Below are 27605 nucleotides of genomic sequence, written 5' to 3' on the forward strand. Positions count from 1 at the left end.
GGTATTTGAAGCAAAGCATACTCCATCATTCATGTTCAGGAATTCATGTGGCCTGGAATTATGCAATGTAGAGTAAAACTTTACAGTGTAAGTTCAATTAATTAGATATTACATATAATTTGGTAGGAAAGCACAAAGTGTTGCATGTTTTATTGGTACAGAGAGGAATATATGTATTTTATGAAACATTTTTATTTTTTATGAAATTGCTTTTTTATCACTTAATTAGAAGAAATTTAATTAGAAAATTTATTTCAAGGCTATTTTAAGGTGTCTTTGTTACACAGTATTTATACATTTAAAGGGTTAGTTCACCCAAAATGAAAATTATGTCATTAATGACTCACCCTCATGTCATTCCAAACCCGTAAGACCTCCATTCATCTTCAGAACACAGTTTAAGATATTTTAGATATATTTTTCTGTCCCTCCATTGAAAATGTATATACGGTATACTGTCCATGTCCAGAAAGGTAATAAAAAAAATTGCATTACCGCCCCCTTCTGCTCCGGACAGTGACGCGATTAGGACATCCGCGACATGCACACCTACACACCATTTTAAAAAATATAGCAATATCAAAATACAAACAATGTAGAATAGCTTGAATACAGCGTGCGTCTCCCTCAGACTGTAAACGAAGCTCGGGCGCACTAGATAACACGTCAGCAGCGTCACTGTCCAGAGCAGAAGGGGGCGGTAATGCACCAACAAGCTGGATGCCAACCGCCGTAAAACAGGAAAGAAGAAGAAGAAGCAGCATCACTGTGGAGTGAAAGCAGATATACAACAGACCCAGAAGAGAAGACAATGCTGAATAAAGTCGTAGTTTTTGTTATTTTTAGACCAAAATGTATTTTAGATGCTTGTATTTAGAACTACTTTGATGATGTTTTTATTACCTTTCTGGACATGGACAGTATACTGTACATACATTTTCAATGGAGGGACAAAAAGCTCTCGGACTAAATCTAAAATATCTTAAACTGTGCTCCCAAGATGAACGGAGGTCTTACGGGTTTGGAACGACATGAGGGTGAGTCATTAATGACATAATTTTCATTTTTGGGTGAACTAACCCTTTAAGTACTGAGTAATATTAAGTAATATTAATACTTACTATAGGATTAGGATTAGGGTTTGGTTTGGTTCAGGGTTAGTTGCATGTAATTATGCATAATTTATAGTTGTTGCTCTAGTAACTACATGTAACATATGTAACATATGTAACAATGACACTAAAATAAAGTGTTACTGAAAATTGTGTTGTCTTTTACATAGGGCCTGAACAGATGCTTAGCAGGTTTATTTTAAACTGCAAAGCATTGAAAATAAATGTTGAAAAGTGTGTCCCATACCATTGCAAATCAAAAGTTCTACTTGCTCACTTTGACACACTTGGCCAAAATAAAGGAAACACATCAAGTAAGTAGTGGTTAAGTGCAAAGACTGCCATGGTTGTCCCCTCAAATAGTGCACTATTGAATGGCATAGGGGGTGAATACATATGATAATATGCACAAAAATGTGTCTCTCAGATGTGCAACATGTACAACATGTCAATGTACATGTAAAAAGAATATGTACTTAAAAGACCCTGCCCTCAACCTTTAGTTTTGACTTTTTAACTTCGCAGATTTTCAACACGCTTTGTTACAACGTTGGTAGTAGGCTATATGTAAATGAACAGTTTTTATTTGTTTTCTGTGTGGACCAAGAAATTCACGTTTATTTGTCAGCAAAAGTCCACCGGAAAACGCAATACTCTGGTAAGTATATCCATAGCAGACTGGTGGGAGTGGCCATGCCCAGTGCATAATGGGTGCTGAAGTTTTTCTACCTATTTGGCAAAAGGGAAGTCAGCCTTTTTTCTTCATTTCCTCTAGTCGGGTAGCACCGATTTCAGTTTTTATCGCCTTTTTACTTTTACTGAAAGCCCATTTTTTCCAGCGAAGTACCTGTTTAAGGGAGTTGATGCCTTAATTAACACCCATCCCCCATAATTCACACTCTTTTCACAAATTAATCAACAACCCTATGCTAGCTTTCCAACTGCAGAAACTTACTGCTGATTTTCTCAAAACATCAGGAACAAATATTATTCATATTGATGACCTGTTCTGAAGTAAAGTTGGGGTATTAAAGGGAAAAAAACAAAACAAACAAACAATAAAATTATACAAAAATGAATATTTTGCATTCATAGATTTTATTTTTTTTTAAACTTCTTTAAAAAAAAAGAAGATCATTTCTTTAAAAAAAATTTGAAATTAAAATACATATTGCAGGCATAGGTGACACTTTGAGCTATTTTCAATCCATTCACACGCCTGTTTATACATGTGCGACCATGTCCCTCCGGAACAACAACACCGACAACGACAACAAATTCAAACGCGCAAAGACCAGTCCGATTTTGAGCAGCTGTCAGCCACAAAACCTTCAGCCACAGATAAAATCATTCAGTGTTGCATATTTTGTTATAATTTATTCTGTAGATGGAATATATTGTATTTGTATCTGGTCTTTAATGATTCCAGGCGAATCGAACACTGCAGGTCTGTATCGGAATGTCCGAGTGAGTTCACTGGAGGGGGGAGAGGGGGGATTAGCCCCTCACAACCTCTCGATGTCTCTGTATTTCTTGCGTAGGATGGAGACCTGGTCTTTGAAGAGGACGGGATCCAGACGCAACTGAGAGTGAAAGAGAGGCATGAAGCCAAACCAACTCGTGAAAGAGTTCATGCAGGACTGACGCTGAGCAAAGTGGTCTGGGTCAGCCCATCGAGATGCCTTAGAGCCCTGAGAGAGAGAGAGAGAGAGAGAGAGAGAGAGAGAGAGAAAGGTCTGTGTATGGTTCACCAGGCAGATTATGAATGAGAGCAAGAACATGTTACTGGAATTGGGCTGGAATTGGGCAGCACTTTAAAAGACACTGACAAACAGAGCGAACACAGAGTGTTCATTTCACGACTCAGAGGACAGATGACAGTTATGGCCTTACATTCATGAGAAACACTGTGGAAGGATGTCTAGCTCCTTGTTAAAGAAGCTTACAATCCACTAATACAGAGCAACATGCACCCAATCCTTTGGACATAGAGAGGAACACAAAAATATTTTGTATTGGTCATAACTTATTTCATTACAAAATGTTTAGACACACAGATATGACTGATATTTTAACATTTTGAGTTTATGATCAGAAAATAGCCATTTAGCTTCTTAGCGTTAGCTTAATTTAAATTCAAAGTAAATCAAGGGGGCAACAGCTTATTTTTAAAATCAGAGCAGGACATTTCTGCTACAAACAGTATCTCAATAAGTGTGATGACATTAAACCCAAGATAACAAAAAGCAGGGATGTAGCATTTTGTGGTACTCTGTTAGAAAAGGTAGCTTGTTACTGAAGCTGCATTGCTTTGAAAACAGTTAAACTAATGTCAAACTACTGAAAAATGTAAAGATAAGATGTTTACATGACAACGATGTACAAACCCGATTCCAAAAAAGTTGGGACACTGTACAAATTGTGAATAAAAAAGGAATGCAATAATTTACAAATTTCATAAACTTATATTTTATTCACAATAGAATATAGATAACATATCAAATGTTAAAAGTGAGACATTTTGAAATGTCATGCCAAATATTGGCTCATTTTGGATTTCATGAGAGCTACACATTCCAAAAAAGTTGGGACAGGTAGCAATAAGAGGCCAGAAAAGTTAAGTGTACATATAAGGAACAGCTGGAGGACCAATTTTGCAACTTATTAGGTCAATTGGCAACATGATTGGGTATAAAAAGAGCCTCTCAGAGTGGCATTGTCTCTCAGAAGTCAAGATGGGCAGAGGATCACCAATTCCCCCAATGCTGCGGCGAAAAATAGTGGAGCAATATCAGAAAGGAGTTTCTCAGAGAAAAATTGCAAAGAATTTGAAGTTATCATCATCTACAGTGCATAATATCATCCAAAGATTCAGAGAGTCAGGGTCAAGGCCGGAAAAGGGTCAAGGCCGGAAAACCATACTGGATGCCTGTGATCTTCGGGCCATTAGACGGCACTGCATCACATACAGGAATGCTATTGTAATGGAAATCACAACATGGGCTCAGGAATACTTCCAGAAAACATTGTCGGTGAACACAATCCACCGTGCCATTCGCCGTTGCCATCTAAAACTCTATAGGTCAAAAAAGAAGCCATATCTAAACATGATCCAGAAGTGCAGGCGTTTTCTCTGGGCCAAGGCTAATTTAAAATGGACTGTGGCAAAGTGGAAAACTGTTCTGTGGTCAGATAAATCAAAATTTGAAGTTCTTTTGGAAAACTGGGACGCCATGTCGTCCGGACTAAAGAGGACAAGGACAACCCAAGTTGTTATCAGCGCTCCGTTCAGAAGCCTGCATCTCTGATGGTATGGGGTTGCATGAGTGCGTGTGGCATGGCCAGCTTACACATCTGGAAAGGCACCATCAATGCTGAAAGGTATATACAAGTTCTAGAACAACATATGCTCCCATCCAGACGTCGTCTCTGTCAGGGAAGACCTTGCATTTTCTAACATGACAATGCCAGACCACATACTGCATCAATTACAACATCATGGCTGCGTAAAAGAAGGATCCGGGTACTGAAATGGCCAGCCTGCAGTCCAGATCTTTCACCCATAGAAAACATTTGGTGCATCATAAAGAGGATGCGACAAAGAAGAACTAAGAGAGTTGAGCAACTAGAAGCCTGTATTAGACAAGAATGGGACAACATTCCTATTCCTAAACTTGAGCAACTTGTCTCCTCCGTCCCCAGACATTTGCAGACTGTTATAAAAAGAAGAGGGGATGCCACACAGTGGTAAACATGGCCTTGTCCCAACTTTTTTGAGATGTGTTGATGCCATGAAATTTTAAATCCACTTATTTTTCCCTTAAAATTATACATTTTCTCAGTTTAAACATTTGATATGTCATCTATGTTGTATTCTGAATAAAATATTGAAATTTGACACTTCCACATCATTGCATTCTGTTTTTATTCACAATTTGTACAGTGTCCCAACTTTTTTGGGATCGGGTTTGTACTAAAAATGGAAAAAAAATTGTGTTTTTCACTTACAGGCGACAACGTTGTCAAAACAATCCTAATACAATCCTAATACTAATACATTGTTAAAATCAAAAGTTGTACTTGTTAACATTAGTTAATGCACTATCATGAACTAACCATGAATAACTATTTTTATGTTTAACTAACATTAACAAAGATTAATACATACTGTAGCAAAGATATTGCTCATTGTTGATGTTGGTTAATACATTAATGTTAATAAATGAGACCTTATTGTAAAGTTTTACCATTTTTATTTATACTCTTTTTATTTCTATGATCAATTTGTGGAAAGGAGTTCAGTTAGGAGGTCAAAAGTTGTAGAAGCTCATAAATCATGTACAGTAAGGTCTGAAGAGACTTGTATGAAATCATACAGGATAGAAGCCAGTTTGCAAAACATTCTACAGTGCTTGAATATTGTTGTCTTTTACTGCATATGATAATTCAAGCTCAGAAAGCAGAACTGAAATGACATTCATTACAAGATGATTAGTTAAAACATTTCAAATACACCTGCAGATTATTTTTCTAATCATGTATTTCATCTTAAAAATAGTGTGTAAAAATCTCGTCTCATTCTCGTAAACTCAATCTCGTGTCTCGTCTAGTCTCGTGAGCTACCTGTGTCATAAAAAGTTTTCCACTTTTAGTTGAAAACTGTGTTGTGTAAATAAATGGCCCCTAATAAAACAATGAGGTACAAGAAGCCATGCTATATTGGCATTTGAAAACCCATGCTAAGTTAGCATTGCTGGAATGCTGTATTGAACAGGGGTAGGGGAAAAATCTGTATTTCAAATTTAGCACCACTTCTCAATACTACATATCAATACAAATCTCATGTAAAGAACCTATATTTACATTTTTATACAAAAAAAAAATATATATATTTGAAAAGACAATAAAGGTGATATACAATTGGAAATAGGAAAGAATGGAGAAATGTATTAAGAGAGAAGGAGAAGGAGGACGGGGGGAAATGGGTAAGGTAGACAGAGAGAAAGATAGAACAGCAACCTTGCTGTCAATCATTAATCTCGCCTTACCATAAAGACATCCATCAAACGGACCAATACTGCTGAACCAGATCCACACACACACTCTGCGCCCTGGAGCGCTCCATCCATCACACACCACACAGACGTTTCTGATCTCAATAGGGAATCACCCTGGACACAAACTCATCTATTTACAACCCATACACACACAGACTCGTACCTGCTGCATCATGGTCTCCTTGTACTGTTTTTTCTGCGTGACTTTGATTGGCGGGAGTTTGGTTACTGCAGAGATGAGGAAATTCATGAGGATATCCTCACAGTTGGCCAATTGGTCCACCATCGACAGCAGAGACATCGGCAGATAGTAGGTGTACAGGTGATGATAATACCTGTGCAAAATAAATAAATCATATATTAAAGATATTATTTAGGTGTATGAAAAATGCCATAAATTTGACAACAATTATGGCACTGTAATGTTTACGTTCTGTTTGTGGACTTTTATGTTGTGTTTCCTTTGGTTCCTGTGTTTAGCTGTGTTTAATTGCAATTATTTTAATCTACTACTGACAGTCATAGTTTCAGGTTTATGCATCTAACAGCACTCTTGTATTGTTGGGCAGTTTTATAGTGTTATCCACATAAAGGAAAAGTTCACACAAAAATGAAAATTCTGTCATCATTTACTCACCCTCAAGTTGTTCCAAACCCATATATGCACTTCTTTCTTCTGCTAAACACAAAAGAAGATATTTTGAAGAATGCCGATGTCTCATAATGACTTCCATTGTATTTTTTATCCATACAGTGGAAGTCAATGGGAACTGAATCTGTTTAGTTACCAACATTCTTCAAAATATCTTCTTTTGTGTTCCACAGAGGAAAGATCCATTATCCCTTTAACAATCTTGTAATTATTTTTCATATTTTCTTTTAGGAGGAAGATTTGAGACCAATTAAGAGCAACCTATGAGGAACAAAATGTTCTACTGGGTGGGACTGAGATAGTCACTGATGATATCCTGCACAGACAGAGACAGGAAGAGGCCACCCTGCTGTGAGAACCTCAAAAAGACAGATGTTTTAATTTCTGTGAGTGACACCTACTCTCTCTCTCTCCGTCCTTATTAAACCGAATCTCCTTTGCTGCCTGCAGACGTCTTGTCTGTCATTCTCTTTCCTTCCCTCTCTTTTTTCTCTCTCTCTTTGAGGGACAGCCGTCAGAACGTTCCTCTCAGCCCTGCAGGTGGCTTATCTCTCTTCACACGTTTATTTATGTCTTTTTCTCCTGCGCACTTTAAGCTGGGGTCACTTTGCAGGTGGTGTGTCAGCTCGCTGACCAGTAGCAAAGCGGATAATCTGTGTGTCGGGTGTGTGATGTGTCAGTCTGAAGGTCTCTGTGTGTGTGTGTGTGTTGTGAGTGATGAGTTCAGAGACCTTCGGCTAAAACAAACTGTGAACTCCATCTCACCTGTGCCATTTATCGTTAAAATATGGCCAGTGAAACTGTCAGACTGAACATTTATTACCTGGTTTAATATCAGCCTGTCTCTGAGCGATCTCTATCGCAGCAGGTCTCATATTCAGCTTTTACAAGTGTCTGACACTGACCTCATACCAGCCTCTTGTCCAAATTCTGTGAGAGCCCGCAACAATGATTCAAGATTCAACAAGCTGTGAATCCCTGCTATGCTGTTGCTAGGGTGTTGTGGATGGTTACTACAGTGTTTCTATGCGATTCCTAAGATGCTCTGAGTGTTTTAGAGCGTTTCTATGCTGTTGCTAGGGTGTTGTGGATGGTTACTACAGTGTTTTTATGTGATTGCTAAGGTGCTCTGAGTGGTTTAGAATATGTACATGCTGTTGCCAGAGTGTTGTGATTTGCTACAGTGTTTCTGTGTGATTGCTAAAGTGCTCTGAGTGTTTTAAAGCGTTTCTATGCTGTTGCTAGGGTGTTGTGGATGGTTAATACAGTGTTCCTATGAGATTGCTAAGGTGCTCTGAGTGTATATGAAGTGTTGCTAGGCTGTTGCTAGGGTGTTGTGGATGGTTACTACAGTGTTTCTATGCGATTCCTAAGATGCTCTGAGTGTTTTAGAGCGTTTCTATGCTGTTGCTAGGGTGTTGTGGATGGTTACTACAGTGTTTCTATGCGATTCCTAAGATGCTCTGAGTGTTTTAGAGCGTTTCTATGCTGTTGCTAGGGTGTTGTAGATGGATACTACAGTGTTTCTATGCGATTCCTAAGATGCTCTGAGTGTTTTAGAGCGTTTCTATGCTGTTGCTAGGGTGTTGTGGATGGTTACTACAGTGTTTTTATGTGATTGCTAAGGTGCTCTGAGTGGTTTAGAATATGTACATGCTGTTGCCAGAGTGTTGTGATTTGCTACAGTGTTTCTGTGTGATTGCTAAAGTGCTCTGAGTGTTTTAAAGCGTTTCTATGCTGTTGCTAGGGTGTTGTGGATGGTTACTACAGTGTTCCTATGAGATTGCTAAGGTGCTCTGAGTGTATATGAAGTGTTGCTAGGCTGTTGCTGGGGGGGTTTCAGGGGTGCATGTGGTTTCAGGGGTGCATGTGTATGCGAAGACAAACTAAAATATAACAAGTTGAGAGAGCCCTCTGCTATGAACACTAAAATGCTGATCAAAATCATTCTATAGATGCTGGTAGTGTGCAAAGCTACATCTGATGACAATAAAATCTTTCTGTAGGCCTGTGCCTTCTCTTTTGTGTCAGTATATAAGAGTGATGCTACCATTAAAGGAGAGAATATAAATACAAAATACAGTGCTCGACATTAAGCCTTGCTTTGTGCTTGTCCTTTGGACAACTAAAATGGTCATTTACTTGTCAGAATAAAAAAGTAGCTTGCCTGAAAAAAAAAAAATAAAATAAAAAAATAGGATTTTTTTTTTTTTTGTATGGTGTAAATATAATTTATTCTGAAACATTCTCACCATTCTCATCAGTGAATGATGAGAATTGACAATGAAAACATTCTCATCAGTGTTTTACCAGCAGTGACATTTAAATCTGCATATTTATGTTATTTACCCTTTGTGTATTTTATTAACCTCTATAAAAAATTTGGGGTATTTTATTAACCTCTATAAAAAGCATCCCCCCCCCCCCCCTCTTACATTTGATAAATTAAAATAGTAAGACCCTATAGGGCTGTTACCAAATTAAATAATTTACACTGAAAAAGTACAACTGCATTCAATAATGTTATGAGAGTCTTTAAATATGTTTGAGTATACAAATAAGAAATGTTGGTGGGAAATTTATACTTTAAAACATGAAATTAAACCGCCAGTAGATGGCGGCAAGTGACCGTCTTAATGAGTGAGCCACTGAGTCATTTATTCAAACGATTCATTCAAAAGGCTGAATCAAGAATGAAGGATGGACCATTGAATCTTCACTCAACCGATTCGTTCAAAATGCTGAATCATTCAAAATAGCTGAGTGTAACTGCGAGATACGCTGGTTCTGCTTTGTTTGGAACTATTTTCGCTGCTACAATAGAACAAAAAACAGGCAATATTGCTCCTAAACCGTAAGTCATTAATATTAACTACTTGTTTTTTGAACTGTTGTATGAAATTAGTGTCAATTTCAATCAAGGTGATATTCAGGAATTCAGCTCTTTCGGTCGTGTGGTGCCTAATTTTATTAGCAAGCTATAAAAACCCCACCTGTATATTGAATTTTTATTGCAACATGATAACTAAGTTTCTTTGTGTGAGCAGAGCTCATTTGTTTTGAACTCTCCTCAAGATGTTACGTGAGCCTCAACAGCGCAATAGGCTATCACCGGCCGCCAATACATTACATATATTACTATCCACTATCAATCGCCACTTAATCTAAATGAATCATTCTCGCGTTTTGGTTGTTATTGACATTTTAATCAAGCTACTTATCTGGTCAGGCAAGTAAAATTCTCTTTCACATCAAAAAATCCACTTGTCCCGCAGTCCCGGACAAGCGTTTGTCGAGCCCTGGTATGTGCCGGCCGGCCCAATTTGTGGATGGTTACTACAGTGTTCCTATGTGATTGCTAACGTGCTCTGAGTGTTTTTGGAGTGTTACTATGCGGTTGCTAGGGTATTGTGGATGGTTACTACAGTGTTTCTATGTGATTGCTCTGAGTGTTTCTATGCTGTTGCTAGGGTGCTGTGGATTGTGTCATGCATGTCTCTATGTGGTTGGTAATGTGCTCTGAATGTTTTTAGAGTGTTGCTGCGAGTGATGTGGATGGTTTCTAGGGTGTTTCTGTATGGTTGCTAAGATGCTATGGCTGTTTTTAGAGTGTTTCTTTTCTGTTGCTATGGTGTTGTGGATGGTTAATAAAGTGTTTTTTAATCGATTGCTATGGTACTCTGAGTGTTTTTACAGTATTGCTATGCTGTTGCTAGGGTGTCCTGGATGCTGTCCAGGGTGTCTCTGTGTGGTTGCTAAGGTGCTAAAAGTGTTTTTAGAGTGTTGCCTTTCTGTTACTAGGGTGTTGTAGGTGGTTTCTACAGTTTCTGTGTGGATTTGTGGTTTAATGAACACAATTTACTTAAAGTATCCAGTTGAAAATTGTTTCACATGTAGTAGATACAGCATACTGTAGATCTTTGCTATGAACAGATATGAAGAGTTTGGTTCCAAAATGCTATAAATCCATTTTGATTAATTTGAGTAAAAATGTGTTTTCTTTACCAAGAAACTGGCAAGATGAAAACCACTATTTTCTGTTTAAAACTTTCACATAGCATCTTTTGGTTATAAAAACATAAATTCAAATCTAGATTTTGATTTTCAAAGGTTTATTATAAAAACAGATAATTTCCCCCCCAAAATGCAATAAATCCATGACACGTTTTTTTCAAAATGCAACTTAATCCGTCAATATAAAAGTTATTTTTCATATTGAAAATACACAACAAACTAAAGGTACCATCGAACGTTTTTTTACAAGATGTAATATAAGTCTAAGGTGTCCCCTGAATGTGTCTGTGAAGTTTCAGCTCAAAATACCCCACAGATTTTTTTAAATTAATTTTTTTAACTGCCTATTTTGGGGCATCATTAAATATGAGCCGATTTATGCTGTGCGGCCCCTTTAAATCTCGTGCTCTCCGCCCACGGAGCTCGCGCTTGCCTTAAACAGCATAAACAAAGTTTACACAGCTAATATAACCCTCAAATGGATCTTTACAAAGTGTTCGTCATGCATACTGCATGTATGCGTCGGATTATGTGAGTATTGTATACTGTTATATTGTTTACATTTGATTCTGAATGAATTTGAGGCTGTGCTCTGTGGCTAACGGCTAATGCTACACTGTTGGAGAGATTTATAAAGAATGAAAATAGCGACGGCTCTTGTCTCCGTGAATACAGTAATAAACAATGGTAACTTTAACCACATTTAACAGTACATTAGCAACATGCTAACGAAACATTTAGAAAGACAATTTACAAATATCACTAAAAATATCATGATATCATGGATCATGTCAGTTATTATTGCTCCATCTGCCATTTTTCGCTATTGTTCTTGCTTGCTTACCTAGTCTGATGATTCGGCTGTGCACATCCAGACGTTAATACTGGCTGCCCTTGTCTAATGCCTTTCATAATGTTGGGAACATGGACTGGCATATGCAAATATTGGGGGCGTACACCCCGACTGTTACGTAACAGTCGGTGTTATGTTGAGATTCGCCTGTTCTTCGGAGGTCTTTTAAACAAATTAGATTTATATAAGAAGGAGGAAACAATGGAGTTTGAGACTCACTGTATGCCATTTCCATGTACTGAACTCTTGTTATTTAACTATGCCAAGATAAATTCAATTTTTCATTCGAGGGCACCTTTAAGTTGATTCACATATATGACAGTATGACAGCCTCTGAACTTTGTCAGTACTAATCTTATTTACAGGCATTTGACTAAAAATACATTCAGTCGTCAATGAATTCAACGGGTCATCTTGTTAATGTTATAAATTAATTATGTCTCTGTTTGTCATTACCGATTAAAGAGTATCTGGCGCCCCCGCACGGTTCAAATAAACACATTTGCCGAATATATTGGTATTAAAAACGGCTTTTAAAAACTGTTCATGATTCAGTTTTGGGGACCGTGACAGAAGTTTGATGCTGTCGTGGAACAAGCAACAGCCGGCATTTTTCCTCCTCCTGACTCGAGTGCTTCACCTTCTTAATCTCCTCACATAAATGATTACGTTTCAATGACTTACGTTTCTTCCCCACCGCAGAAGCCACCACAGGTTCATCAATGCCGTCAAAATTATTCATTTTTCTGTTTTTGTTGATCACAAAGTACAAAGTAGATAAGGAGAACTAGGATGCTAGGTGTATTCATAGCGCCGCCATTACTGTTTACAATGCGTGGGATGGTGCACTGTGATTGGTTGATCTGATGTATCGCATTCTGCAGAGAAGGGAGACTGGCGTTTGTCGCCTTTTGGAAAGAAAGGAAGAAAAAATGACTACATGAATAACACAACGGATATCACATTTTGAGCAAAATACTGATTTTGGGGATTACAATACTGATTTTGGCGGAAACTTATTTATTTATTTATTTTTTTTAAATGTCGTTTATCGCGTTTTGGAACCAAATTCTTCATATAGATATATTCCTTACTACCAATACACAATGCTACTGTGAGCAAGTAAGACATGCTGCTGCTGCTGCATAATAGCATACATAAATTACCCATAGCAGATCTATACAGGTGGAGCTGGGGAAGGTGGGGGTTTTCTGAAAGCGCACTGCAACTGCTACAGCAAATATTAAGTATTTGAAGTTTGAGCAGTGAGATCATTGGCTACTGATAGAGCAGTAACCAATCAGCTGTGCCCTATTGAGAATGATGTGATTGCAAGCAGATTGAGTTAAGGACAAATCAGCCTGCGCTGCCTAGAGTTTCATGACAGAACTTTGTATTTATACAATATAGTCTAGTGGTTCTCAACCAGGGGGCTGGGGCTTATAAGAGGGCCAGAGAAATGTTCCACATGATGACTTAAATAAAGCAATGACCTTTTTGACTCAAAGGCCCCCCCATTGTCCAACACATATTTAAAGGCTCCTCAATATAAGTTAAGATATTCCTTGTGGTGTTTCTGCTGTAATTATAACAAAGTATTTATATACAGTATTAACCACAAGTAATTTTGTGTTTTCAAAAGTAAATGTTTCTTTTACCAAAAGATGAAAATATAAATAATAATAATAATAATAAAAACATTATCCCTGGTCTCCATAAAAGTAATGCTACAGTAACCATAGTTTACAGGAGACAATTATATCTATTCATGATGAAAGATGAATCCATATTGACATCACTAGAGAGAGACGACACAAAATATTTATATTCAAGAAACTTCTTTACACAATCTAGCTGTATATGTAGCTTGATTATTCTTGGTATAACACTTGTATTTCAGAGATAAATGTAACAAGCTAAAGAAACAAACCAGTCCTTTCTTTCCATAGGGAAATCAGGGTACTGTATAAAAGCCTTTTGTGGTATCTTCAAAGGCTTCATGACTCTGAATGATGGTCCAGCTGTGAAAAATGTTATAAATGTGCATGTCACATTTTCAGGGGCATGTGTTAATGGCATGTGTGACTGTTTAGACATTTTTCCTTCTACATATAGCTCATTAAAGAGTGAGGTTCTATGACACATGAAAAGGAGGATGAATATATAATAAGAGAAAATATCAACACTTTTCTTCACGGTCAAGTCCAGCTGTGACCAGGGGTCTGTCAAGCTCCAAACACATGTATAAAAAAACATGTATCATAACAGTACCAATAAATCTGCACTATATTTCAAGTCTTCTGAAGTTATATGATAGAACATACTTAAATTTAAGTCATTATTTACTGAAAACCCTTCATCATACATTTCAAATTTAATTTGCACTTTTGCATATTCAACAGTCTATAACAAGACTTGCATTAATAGCGTTTAAAGTCAGACCTGGCTCTGTTTATCTTCACCAATAGACGAATATGCAAAAGTTACTGTTTTGGTTATTGTGTATGTAATGCCCTGTGAAGAAGATAAGCAAGTAAGCAGATTAAAATAAGCAAAGGATTTTGCTTATTTTTGTAAAGGATTAGTAAACTCAGCTAATCAGGTTGTATTAGCTATGGCAAACTGACTACGGATATTTTCAGATGACACACACTTTAATCCACAGCTGTGCTTGGGTCTCAGAAACAATTCGAAAAAATTAAAAGGAACTAAAGTTGTGTTGAGCACATGGTGAGAATTATCAATATTTTTGCACTAAAAATGTTATTTAACACTATAGTAAACTGGGCGGTTATAAATAATTGTTTTAAATAATTATTTTATCTTTTTTTTTTACACAATTATTTACATTGATTAGCCCTTGAAAACCTTCTATGCTTTTCTTTCAAATATTTTGGCAGTCTTTTGTTTTGTGTGGATATATTCATACATTAATCATTTATTTATTTTACCATTGTGAAGAAGCAGAGGGCTTCACAACCAATTTGAAAGTTCTGTGGGTGAAATTCAAAAATCATAACTGAATGTTGGAGTTGGAGATGGTAAAAAGATTGTTTTGCCTATTCAAGAGCTCAAATTTTAACTTCAAATTTGGAACAACTTGGTTAGACATACATATTAGGTAGACATTGCTATTACCAGGTTAGACCCTCCTTGGACTGCCTTAATTCTTCGTGGCATAGATTCAACAAGGTGCTAGAAATATTCCTAAGAGATTTTGGTCCATATTGACATGATAGAATCACACAGTTGCTGCAGATTTGTCAGCTGCACATCCATGATGAGAATCTCCCGTTCCACCACATCCCAAATGTGCTCTATTGGATTGAGATCTGGTGACCGTGGAGTTCATGTTCAAGAAACCAGCTTGAGATGATTTGATCTTTGTGACATGCCGTGTTATCCTGCTGGAAGTAGCCGTCAGAAGATGGGAACACTGTGGTCATAAAGGGATAGACATGGCCAGCAACAATACTCAAATAGGGTGTGGCATTTAAATGATGCTCAGTTGGTACTAAGCAATGTTCCCTCTAATTTCTTTTCTCGCTGAGCAAAACTTTTCTCTGTTGAGCGCACATTTTGGCCACCTGAGCAAAAACATACTTTATATCAGACCTGTACAATGAACGTAAACACACACACAAAAAAGGTTTTATCATGCAACTGTAACATTTAATGTGCCATTTCTATTTTATTTGACCCTTGATGTAACTTAGTGATATATTAAATAATATGTTTGAAAACAAGCAGTTCAGTCACTAAATTAAGCACATTTCAGGTTACTTGAGATTTTTTCACATTGCTGTATTAACTGTACCAGTCTTTTACCAAGAAATTCTATTAAAAATAGTTTCTGTCCTCCAGCAGGACAGTTCAATTCTTTATAATAATATAATAGAGCAGTTACAATGATGGTTGGGACAACCATAATGTGGTTTTTGTACAGTCAATTATAGGGCTGCACGATTAATCGCATGAGATTGTCATGCGTGTCTCGTCAGTAAAGCCGGTTCTGTGATTAGTGGTAAATGTCCATCACCTGCTTTCAAATGGAGCGGCACTTAATATACAGAGCCGTAGTTCGCGGACAAGCTACGCAATATCGCGTTCATAATCGAAGGCGATTCATCTGCGATTATGAATGCGATATTGCGTAGCTTGCCCTAGTCAATTATTAGCAACAGACAGTGTTAAACCATCAAAATGACATGTTTATTGCTTATGAATTTCCCAGATTTTATATACCAGGAGGTTTCAAGATGTTTCGTGGCAAGGAGCCCTAAATAATCCCCTTGTGAAATCAATTTTTTATTAGGCTTACATTATAATATAATAAAATATAATATAATATTTAAGTATTTAAACAGATATACAGTATTATATCAGTTTAAATGCTTCCATTTGTTTTAATATATTATAAAGTGAAAACAAACTGAAGCATTTAAACAGATCTAAATAGCTAAATATTTTTAAGAAAACTGAATGTTAACCCTTTTATAGTTATCTAAACATCCCTGAAACCCACAGCACCACCACACACAAAAATCTAAAAAAAAATTTAAACTGAGGTATATCACTGATGTATTTTCAGTTTGCAAGCTACACCTGTGATGGGTGTGCGACTGTAAATGTCTCAGAGTTTTGTTAGCATTCTGTGCCCATCATCCGTTATTTCCGCCACTTTTCATTAAAACGTGACGTTTTATTTCACATTTCTTTTCGTTTCGCGTTGCCTCTCGTGTTGAGGTATTTAGTTCGCAAACATTACAGTATTCTTACCGCGACTGATTTGGCTCAGAGCCAGCCAGCTCACACGCGCATAATCGTTCTCTTTCTATGGAACCTGTAAACCACATTCACCGGTTCTAACTCTATAGCGACAATAACTCTATAGCGGTTGTCCAGAGCACTGCAATTATTTCTCATTTAAACTACTACAATCAAATGGATTTCCCCACACATGATTTTCATGTCTGTTCTCTGCGCGGCAATTATTTTTTCTGCGTGACCGCGGCTTCAGAAGTGCGCGGCCATGCACGCGCGCAGCTTAGAGGGAACATTGGTACCAAAGTGTGCCAAGAAAATATCCCCACCACACTACACCACCACCAGCAGCCTGAACCGCTGATACAATACAGGATGGATCCATGCTTTCTTGTTTACAACAAATTATGACCCATCTGAATGTCACAGCAGAAATCGAGACTCATCAGATCAGGCAACGTTTTTTCCAATCTTCTATTGTCCAATTTTTGGTGAGCCGGTGCGAAATGCATCTTCAGTTTCCTTGTTCTTAGCTGACAGGAGTGGCAGCCCGTGTGGTCTTCTGCTGATGTAGCCCATCTCCTTTAAGGCCCCGGTATACTTCAAACGAAATCGAAGAACGAACTGATGTGACGTCATTTCGAACAAAATCAGGCCAAAACGAAATTTGTTTAGTGTTCTTTTTGGAAGTTCGAAATGGCTTGCCAAAGCAAACTTTCAGGAAAAGTTGCTCCAGCTGCAAAACACCTTCGTACTACCATTGGTCAGTGACAATAACGTAATAGGAGGTGTGCGCTGAGGGTCCGCCTTCACTCGGACCCTTCACTCCGTCTTTGACTTATTTTGTGTGTTTGAGTTCGTCAGGTAAGATCTAAATCGAGGTAAGATCTCTGGGTGAAAACATGAACACACTGGATAGCCGCTTTATAGTACAAAATGAAGTTGTGCTTGTAAGAAAATGAGGCACTAACATGTTTGATACTGCAAAGCACCTTGATTTTAAGCAATCTATTGAATAAAGTGCTATATGAAGACGTGACGTGACTGGAGTGCTAATTTGCAGAGCTCGTGCTAACATACCCATGTTGTTATGATCGGACGCTTTTCTTATGCTTTCTATAGTAAATGCTGTTTCTATAATAAATCCTGTTTTCTCATTTTTGTTGTGTTTATTTTGTTACTGAGAAGAAAGTGCATGGCACATATTTACATATTCATCTAACCGTCACTTCTCAGCAGTGTGGGTGGCGTCAGATGTTTGATTACAGTATATCGCTGGTCACGCATTTCGAACTTCGTTTAACCCCTAAACGAAGAACGAAAAAGAACTTCGTGTTGAAGTATATCGGGGCCTTTAAGGTTCAATGTGTTGTGCATTCAGAGATGTTCTTCTGCAGACCACAGTTATAACAAGTGGTTATTTGAGTTACTGTTGCCTTTCTATCAGCTCGAACCACGTCTGGTCATTCTCATCTGATCTCTAGGTATCAACAAGCATTTTCACCCACAGAATTGCGAATCACTGGATATTTTCTCTTTTTCGGGCCCAGATCAGCAGTTTCTAAATACTCAAGACCAGCCCTTCTGGCACCAACAACCATGCCACGTTCAAAGTCACTTAAATCATCTTTCTTCCCCTTTCTGATGCTCAGTTTGAACTTCAGAAGATTGTCTTGATCTCTAAATGCATTGAGTTGTTGTCATGTGATTCTATTGAGCAGTTGAACAGGTGTACTTAAAGGCACATGTAAGATTTATGTAAGATTTTTGGATTAAAATATCCAAAAACCACTAGAACAATGTTATATATTTTGTTGACTTGTACATTATCCCAAATTTTTCCAAGAATGTTTAAATCCAGAGAAATAAGCAATTTTAAAGAGGACATAAACGTGTGCGACTGTCTGTGCGTCGCCTATCAATGACACCATACCTGCGTTACCCTCGGTTTCTGGTTTTATTATGTAGAAACCATGGAAACACCAAAGACGCTTTAAGATATTATGTGTTTTATTAGACAGGTGAGCAACTGTTTGGATGGATACATTCATCAACAGAAAACTAATCATGTTATATAGCTCAATACAGTAAGTCTTATTGTTTAAATCTGTTTTCTTGATTTACAGCGAAGCACTATGTTTTACCATGACTAATACTGATCTAGCTGACTGCAGTGTGCATTAAGTGTCTCATAGCTGCTAAGCGAATGCAGAGTAGAGCAACTCTCAACACACAAATGTATCTAATATGATAAATCAGCATTGCTTTACCCCACAAACGCGTAACCGGAGGAAGCGGAAGTGACGACTGCGGCATAATAAAAGTTCCGCTGCTCTCGAGATGTGTGTCGCACTTGTCTCTCATTAGCAATCGCTCCAGCGGCCTCGTTTCTGATCGCAAAGCACTCGGTCCTGCTCTGCTTCATACTGCAGTAACATTAATAATCTCATCCATGAACATGATTTCTACCCAAGTCCTGCCCAGGTTCTTTTCCACCGGCTCTAGACGTGAAGACAACACACCCTATGATTCTGAGGAAATCAAGGCGTTATCATGCTACGCCTTTGTTTTGAACAAGCAACCTCTAGTGGCGAGAATTTTCATATTGTGCCTTTAAAGGTGCTCTAAGTGATGTCACGCGTTTTTAGGCCAAAACATTTTTTGTCACATACAGCAAACATCTCCTTACTATCCGCTAGCTGCCTGTCCCCTGAACACACTGTAAAAAAAATGCGGTCTCTGTAGTCGCCACAAGCTCTGAAAACGGCAATAAAAACAAACTGGTGCAGCCTGGACCACAAATCATAATAAACATGCTCCAGCCAATAACCGACAAGAATGATTTTAAATGCGCGTTCATGACTGTTTCAGGAAGCACGAGGGGGAGGGGGGAGGGGGAGGGTCTAGCTAGCCTCTGTTTTGTTTGACACTTGGAACGTCAACAGGAAGTTACATTCACCCAGGATCACTTAGAACACCTTTAATAAAGTGGCCAGTGAGTATATGACAATGATTTTTTTGTTAGCAATTTCAGAGTCCAAATAATTTTGTAAAATATGTTTTTGATATAAAATAAAAAAAAAAGTTTAGTTCAGTACATTTGCTTGTACAGTAAACATCTATAAAAATCTTCTATAATCTTTTTACATTTTTTTAAAGTGATTAAATTCTGCAATTATCAGTTGAGTGTCTTAGACCAAGCTTATATTTGTATTTCAAAGCATTCATGAATTACAACCATTTAAGATTAAATCTATGCTCAAAAAGGGGTGAAATTTAACAGGTTAAAACACGTCTACATATTGTAGTAAATATTTCAGAACAGAACAGAAAAAAAATACATCTTTAGGTCAGTTTTGTCTGTGTTATATTGTGTTCTCTGGAGGTTACCTGTGGTAGAACGCGGCTCCTGTGAGCACCATGGAGTATTCGTTGGTCCATTTAGAAGTATAACCCCACCTCCCCTTCCCACTGTCCCAGTAATGGCTGCGTGCTGGGTAGCCTACAATCCGTTCTGGAAAACTTTGCCATACAATGAAGGCAAAATCCACCTGCAAACACAAAGAAGACAGATGTGCACAGTTTAGGTTTCATAAGTTCTAAAATAAACTAAATTAAATAAAGAAGTTTAAATTTTGGTTGAATTATTTCTTTAAGAACGACAACATAGTGTTCTTTGCCCTTATCTTATCAGACTTAGGCAAAGTGAACACATTGCTTAAGAAACTCATCAGAAGAGATTAAAGAAGTAGAATTAACAAAAGCAACATTAGCTCTCTTGATAGTCTGTTAAAAGAACTGACATGGGCTCACATCCAGTGAGATAAATGATCAAAAGAGTCAATGAGAGTTAAAAGAGAACAAGCCTTTTTTTTTTTTAGCTCAGCTCTTTATTTAGCCTTGGATTTTCTAATGCCTTCAGACATGCTTCAACGTCAACACAACTGACTTGTCTGCATGCAGGGGATGAGAGCCGTTCTTGCTCTGTCAAAGTCAGCGAGCACACATATTAAAAAATGAACCCTCAAATCAGAGGAAAAGGTTGCAAACGTCCTCCTTAATGTTACAATAGATTAATCGCTGCGTTAGTCGCGGACTCTGAGCCAGATTTATGACATCATGCAAATAACGTGGCCTTAAGAAATTACGGCTTTAAGGCGCATCATTCCAGCAATGCATTGTGGGTGACACACAGAAATTTGCTGCATTCATTATGTGTACCAGACCTTGATTATAGATCCGAGCGTGTGGGAAAGATGAATGGCAGGTGGAATCACGGCTGCTTGGTCCGAGAAGAAAGGCGCACTATGATTATGGCTGATTAATGGGTGTAAATAATTGTCTAACTAAATATTTTGGTCACACTTCCAATTCTCACTATTAACTAACTATTGACTATGACTTTAGTCTCAAAAAACTCATAACTACTGCTTAATGATAATTAGTAAGGTAGTTCTGTCAGGACCACTATAGTCAAAGATGATTGACAATTAGCACATCCATGCAACCTAGGATGGATAAGAGCAGGGAGAGCAGTGATAACCTCCCTTAAAGTAAACAGAACAGAACCAACATTAATGTATTGCAGATATCATTAATGTTGAATAATTTAATGTACTACATAATTCAAGAAAAATGAGTCAAAGAGGAATATCGGAAGGCCAAGTTCTGACTGGGACGAGAGGAGGAGCTAGGGATGGAGAGGGTAATTAGTTCCTGAGCAGTGAGATAAAGCAGCTAATAAAACAAAATGGACCTTATATATAGGGATGCTATGATAGGCATCGTATTCCTATAGGTAGACATGGATCAGGTGAGAGTCAGCTGATGCGGGCTTGACTGACGTGACCTGCCAGAACTAACACTATGCTTGATTTGTTAAGTTCAGATATTAGGTTGGATTAAGGGATGTAGAATATGGTCATGCAGAATAAGACATTAATATGTGCTTTATAAGTACTAATAAACAGCCAATATCCTAGGAATATGCATACGAATAAGAAACTAGTTAATTGTGAGAAATGGACCCTAAACTAAAGTTTTTATTTATATTTATTTATTTATTTTTGCTAAATTTTGTGGGCAGAAATGGTACATTGTCAATACTGAAGTGAAACAAGATGCTTTCTGTGGAGCACATGACGTGGAAAAAAACAAAACAAACAAACAAAAAAGAAGATGTCAGTGTTACAATACAGACGGCACGGAGGCAGATGTAAAAGCAAGTATAGTTGTTTATTGATATCAGCAGAGATGAGGAGAGTAAAAGGCAAATAGATAGCTTGAAGAGATGATAGGGAAATGATACTGTCCTTTGTTGCTTGTAGATAGAGTTCTTGGAGGAAGACACAGATGACTGAAGACGGGGAACACTCACACACAGAGAGAAGAACACGGGAGGAAGACTGGAGACACTGGAGACGCTGGAAGCAGGTAAGTAGCAGATTGGAGTCCTTGAGGTAAGTATACAAGAGTCTGTGATGCGTACGAGACCGGACAAAGACTGTGTGTGTGAGTGTGGCAGATATAGTGCTGGTGATTGCAGGGATGATGACGTGCAGGTGGCGGTGATTAGAACTCCGGTGATTGAGTGCGTGGGTATTGCAGGGAGGTAGAACCTGACGTGTCTGTGACAGTACCCCCCCTCCCACGGCCCGCTCCTGAGGGCCGAAGACCCCGACGTCGTGGTGGCCGACCTCGAGGGCGTGGGGCAGGTCTGTCCGGGTGGCTGGTGTGGAAGGCTTGTAGCAGATTGGGATCAAGGATGTCGTTTCTCGGGACCCACGACCGCTCCTCTGGTCCGTAGCCCTCCCAGTCTACGAGGTATTCCAGGAGACCACCACGGCACCAGGAGTCCAGAATTTCACGAACCTCGTATGCAGCTCCATCCTCTAGAAGAAGTGGAAGGGGGGGCTCGGCGGCTGCCACGTCAGGTTCTATGGAAGGAGAGACAGAAGGGTGGTGAGGTTTTAACAGGGAAACATGGAAGGTGGGATGAATTTTGTATTGTGGAGGGAGCTGAAGACGATACGTGACAGGGTTGATCTGCTTGATGATGGTGAACGGGCCAATGAAGCAGGGACTCAGCTTTCTGCAGGAGGGGAGCGGTGGTGAAGGCGTATTTGAGGGCTTCGAAGGCTCTTGTGGCATCTTCGGACCAGGACAGAGACTTGGGCTGATGTCGGAGGAGGTTGGTTAGTGGACAGACGATGGAACTGTAGCCTTTGATGAATCGGTGGTAGAAATTGGCGAAGCCTAGGAAGCGTTGGAGTTCTTTAATGGTTGTAGGTGTTGGCCAGGACCTGATGGCATCTACCTTCCCCTCATCCATCCGGATGCCACTGTGATCAATGAAGTATCCCAAGAAGTGGACGGATGACTGGTGGAAGGAGCATTTTTCCGCCTTGAGAAACAGTTGGAACTGCCGTAAGCGCTTGAGGACCTCCGCAACGTGGTGGCGATGTTCGGCCATGCTCCGGGAGTAAATGAGGATGTCGTCGATATACACCAACACGAACTTGTGGAGAAACTCCCGGAGCACCTCATGAATGAAATCCTGGAATACGGAGGGGGCGTTGACAAGTCCATAGGGCATGACCAAGTATTCGTAATGGCCGGTGGGCGTGACAAAGGCGGTCTTCCACTCGTCCCCCTCGCGTATCCGGATGAGGTTATACGCGCTGCGGAGGTCCAGCTTAGTGAACACAGTGGCACCACGGAGATGTTCCAGGGCCGCTGGGACGAGGGGAAGTGGGTAACGGAACTTGATGGTTATTTTGTTGAGAGACCGGTAATCTATACAGGGCCGCAAGCCTCCGTCCTTTTTGGCCACGAAGAAGAAGCTGGAAGCAGCAGGGGAAGTAGACGGGCGGATGTATCCTTGATTAAGGGCCTCTTCAATATATTCCTCCATGGCCTTCTCCTCCGGCACTGAAAGGGGGTAGATCCTTCCCCGTGGCACTGGCTCACCTGGTAGCAGATCGATGGCACAGTCCCATGGCCGGTGTGGAGGTAGTTTGGAGGCTCGTTGTGGGCAGAAGACGTCGCTGAAGGGGGCGTAACAGGATGGAATGTCGATGGATCGTTTCTCGATGGGGCTCTCGATGGAGGTAGCGTAGACAGTGATTTCTTTTGGACATGGAGATGGAGGAACAGGAAACCCGGAGAAGCAGTTGGAGAAACAGTGTTCGCCCCACTTCAGGATCTCGCCCGTGTGCCAGGAGATGGTAGGACTGTGTTGTTCGAGCCACGGGCGCCCTAGAACCACGTCAGCGGTGGATTCCTCCAGAACCAGCAGGTGAATATCCTCGACGTGCAGTATTCCAACACGGAGCTGCAGCGGTCCCACACAGCGACTGATCTTCTTGCGGCTTAGGGGCTTTCCGGTGATGGAGTGGACTTGGTAGATGGACGGCGAGGGCGAGGTTTTGAGCTTGAGTTGTCGGCAGAGGGCACCGGAGATGAAGTTCCCGGCTGACCCTGAATCGAGGAGCGCGACAACTGGAACAGATACATTTACAGCAGTAAGGTTTACAACAGTGGTGAGTGGTTTCATCTTTTTTATGGAGGGAATGATGGCACTCACCAGAGGTCTTGGAGGATGGATTGGGCATGCAGAGAGCACATGCCCAGGAGAACCACAGTAGAGACATAAATTCAGGGTCAGCCTTCGTTGACGTTCGGTAGAGGAGAGTCGAGAATGGTCAACTTGCATGGGTTCGCTGGCTGGTTCTGGGGAGCTGACGGGTTCGGACCGACGGAGGAGGAAGTGAGGAAGTGGCTGGCCCTGGTGCTCTTCGAGACACGACTGCATACGAGTGCCTACGCGGATGGCGAGTTGGATGAAGCGTTTGAGGCAGATGGTGTCCTCGTATGCAGCGAGATGCAATCGCAACTTGGGCTCCAACCCATGGCGGAACGAGGTGATGAGGGCTTGTTCATTCCATCCGCTGCTGGAAGCCAGAGTACGGAACTGCAAGGCATAATCACTCACTGAGTTAGATCCTTGTTTCAAATTATAGAGTTTCTCACCAACTGATGAATCCGAGAGGGGCTTTCCAAAGACTTCGCGGAAATGAGCGACGAAGGCTGGATAGGATTTCACCACGGAACCTTTCTGAGTCCAGAGTGCGTCCGCCCAGCGGAGAGCTTTACCTTGCAGTTGTGAGATTATGAAGGCGATCTTTGCGGTATCAGTGGGGTAGAGTTGCGATTGCATCTCCAGGACCAGCTCACATTGCAGGAGGAATCCGCTGCAATCCTCCGCCGATCCTGAGTAGGGCGCCGGCCTGGCCATGGGACTGGCATGCATGGTTGGAGAGTGGAACAAAGAAGTGAATGAGGAAGCGGCGACAGGTGCTGGTGACGGTGACGGTGGTTGTGGTGGAGTGAGTGCTCGATGCAGCGCGTCTACGAGCTCCTGGAATGGGTCTGGTTGGCTCATGCTGATATCCTGTCGTGTTGTTGGGTCCGGTCTTCTGTTACAATACAGACGGCATGGAGGCAGATGTAAAAGCAAGTATAGTTGTTTATTGATATCAGCAGAGATGAGCAAATAGATAGCTTGAAGGCAAATAGATAGCTTGAAGAGATGATAGGGAAATTATACTGTCCTTTGTTGCTTGTAGATAGAGTTCTTGGGGGTAGACACAGATGACTGAAGACGGGAAACACTCACACACAGAGAGAAGAACACGGGAGGAAGACTGGAGACACTGGAGACGCTGGAAGCAGGTAAGTAGCAGATTGGAGTCCTTGAGGTAAGTATACAAGAGTCTGTGATATGTACGAGACCGGACAAAGACTGTGTGTGTGAGTGTGGCAGATATAGTGCTGGTGATTGCAGGGATGATGACGTGCAGGTGGCGGTGATTAGAACTCCGGATTAGAATCCCCCTGCATGTCATATGTGTCTCTGTATTTCTCAGATTTCTGTTGGTAAATGTCCGTATGGGAAAATGTTCCACACTCCTGATTGCATGAATTCCTATTAAAATGATTGCAAATTTTGCTGAGCAACAATAAATGTGATTGCAGAGTTAGGCAGTTTGTGGTCTCTCAAATTCAACAATATGCTAATATGTTGAATTTACTGTCACTGCAAGTTGGTGACACAACATGATGCAACAAAACTAATGGTTTTTGTTATAATCAAGGACAGCTGTCTACACTGTTGCATCCAAATTTGCATACTTATAAGCATTAAAGTTATGTATTTCAACAGTGTTTAGAAGGTACATAAAATCCCAACATTGGAACATTTTGGACATTTGGGACTATGAAACTTTTTAAGCTACAAGCTACTCATAATTTAATGGAGTTAAAACAGGTGCAACTGAACTTTTCTTCCTTTTCTTGTGATGTACATCAAAGTGAAAAAGTCAAAAAAAAAGAAAAAAAAAAAAGTAGGATGGGGATTGGTTCAGTCCATTGGATGAATTGTTGATTGGATGGGGGCGGATCCGAATGCAAGCTTGCAGTAAATTGTATGAAAGGGGTGGAGTGAGTGATTAGTCACATGGAATTTATGATGACTGGAAAAAACACTATCCGAAACTTGAGATCTTACAAGCAAAATTGGGGATCCTGCACCAGCCAAGCAACTGCCATTGAGATGAATGGGAATGCTAACATCCATGGCAAGCACACATACATAAAATCAGATGTGCAATAATGACAAAATGGGAAAACAAACATACAATAGATGAAGACACAAATTCACCTACGGAAATACGCATATTGATGCTGTAATTTATTTTACTCTGTCATTGTACTATAACAATTATTACCCTTTCTGGTCAATTCTTCAGGCCATTAACTGCAGCACCAACATCATAACCCATGGGCTCTGTTGTGCTGCTGTTATTCCACACATGTACCTACAGTCTAATGATGCTTGGCGCACAAGAAAAACTCAACCCCTATATTACATTTCCCATTTTAATAAGCCAGTTAATGAGTCGAAACAATGCAATTATCAATTCTGTGGAGCCGTAGCGCTGCACAGTCTTAAAAAAAAAAATGAAACTACTGCTAAATATGCCATATTCTCACATTCTCAGCACTTTTCAATTAAAACCTTCTCAAACGCTTAAAGGGCAATTACTGGGGCAGATTACTGTGCGAAACGAGTAAAAGCTTCTCTCCAAATGTTGCTGGATTTGTCTAAAGCCACAAGAGCTTCCTCACTGAAACTGAGACTCATTAAACTTTTGTAATACGGGTTCTGTAATCTTGTACCGCTATAAAAGTTAAGTGGATATTCTGGCCTGGCAGAGGTAAAGATGTACTGGGTGCAGTTAATAAAACATCAGTATGATGAATTATGAATAGCAGGTTTCAAACACACACTGAGCTTCGCCACACGTAATGAACTTGAGAAATTAGAAGCTTTCCAACCATCTGACTAATTCTCACCACTTGTGGCACTTGAAATAATTATGTCTTGAAATGGAATTAATACCTTACAACATAAAGAATACAGTGCAGTAAATATTGTACACAGTTTACAATTTTTATTGTACTATTATACCATTTTTGTATTATTATTTGTATAAAATATAATTAATTTGCATTTTACTGTTTGGACTGTTTTAGAGGTCCAATTAAAAATAATGAGTCAAGAAAAAGATTCAACCTGGTTCATTCATCACAAAAGGAAAGTCAAGTCAAGCACATTGCATTGTGGGATATGGTATACTACACAGTAAGCTCTGTTGCATAGGTAGAGTAAAGTAAACTGTGCCACTTTTTTCTTGAGTTGTCCTTTATGCAGGGGGAAAAAATAACATAAAACTAATATTCCAAATTATATTTCATAATTTCTGCTATCAACTAAAGCATCTGTAAAATAAAGCCATAAGGTTGTTCATGTCAAATGATTTACATTTCAAAAAATTTAGCCAGAAAATACTTATATTAATATATATGTAAAAAAACAAAAAACAAAACAAAAGAAACCTTTACTATTATAATAAAATAATAATTTAGAATATTCAATAATAATAACAATAATAATTCCATATTCTGGATACTCATTTTCTCCAAACATTTAAAAATGTTAAATTCTTGATTAAAAAAACAAAATAAGTTTACAAAACAATTATATGTTGAACTGACGAAACATTTTAGTAGTTCAAGTTCAAAGTTCAAGG

The 27605-nt window shown here is 39.4% G+C and overlaps 1 protein-coding gene across 1 annotated transcript in view; it reads right to left on the reverse strand.

Moving 5' to 3' along the window:
* Nucleotides 1–2198: 2198 nt before the first annotated feature.
* LOC125278978 (exostosin-1) overlaps nucleotides 2199–27605 on the reverse strand; it is a 415240-nt gene continuing 389833 nt past the window's right edge. Inside the window, 3 exon segments of the mRNA XM_048208426.1 lie at nucleotides 2199–2803; nucleotides 6333–6504; nucleotides 19843–20003. Coding sequence (XP_048064383.1) covers nucleotides 2618–2803; nucleotides 6333–6504; nucleotides 19843–20003 — 519 coding nt within the window. The 3' untranslated portion in view covers nucleotides 2199–2617.

This window comes from Megalobrama amblycephala, linkage group LG11 (genome assembly GCF_018812025.1).
Source record: "Megalobrama amblycephala isolate DHTTF-2021 linkage group LG11, ASM1881202v1, whole genome shotgun sequence".
In the NCBI taxonomy this organism is placed as follows: Eukaryota; Metazoa; Chordata; class Actinopteri; order Cypriniformes; family Xenocyprididae; genus Megalobrama; species Megalobrama amblycephala.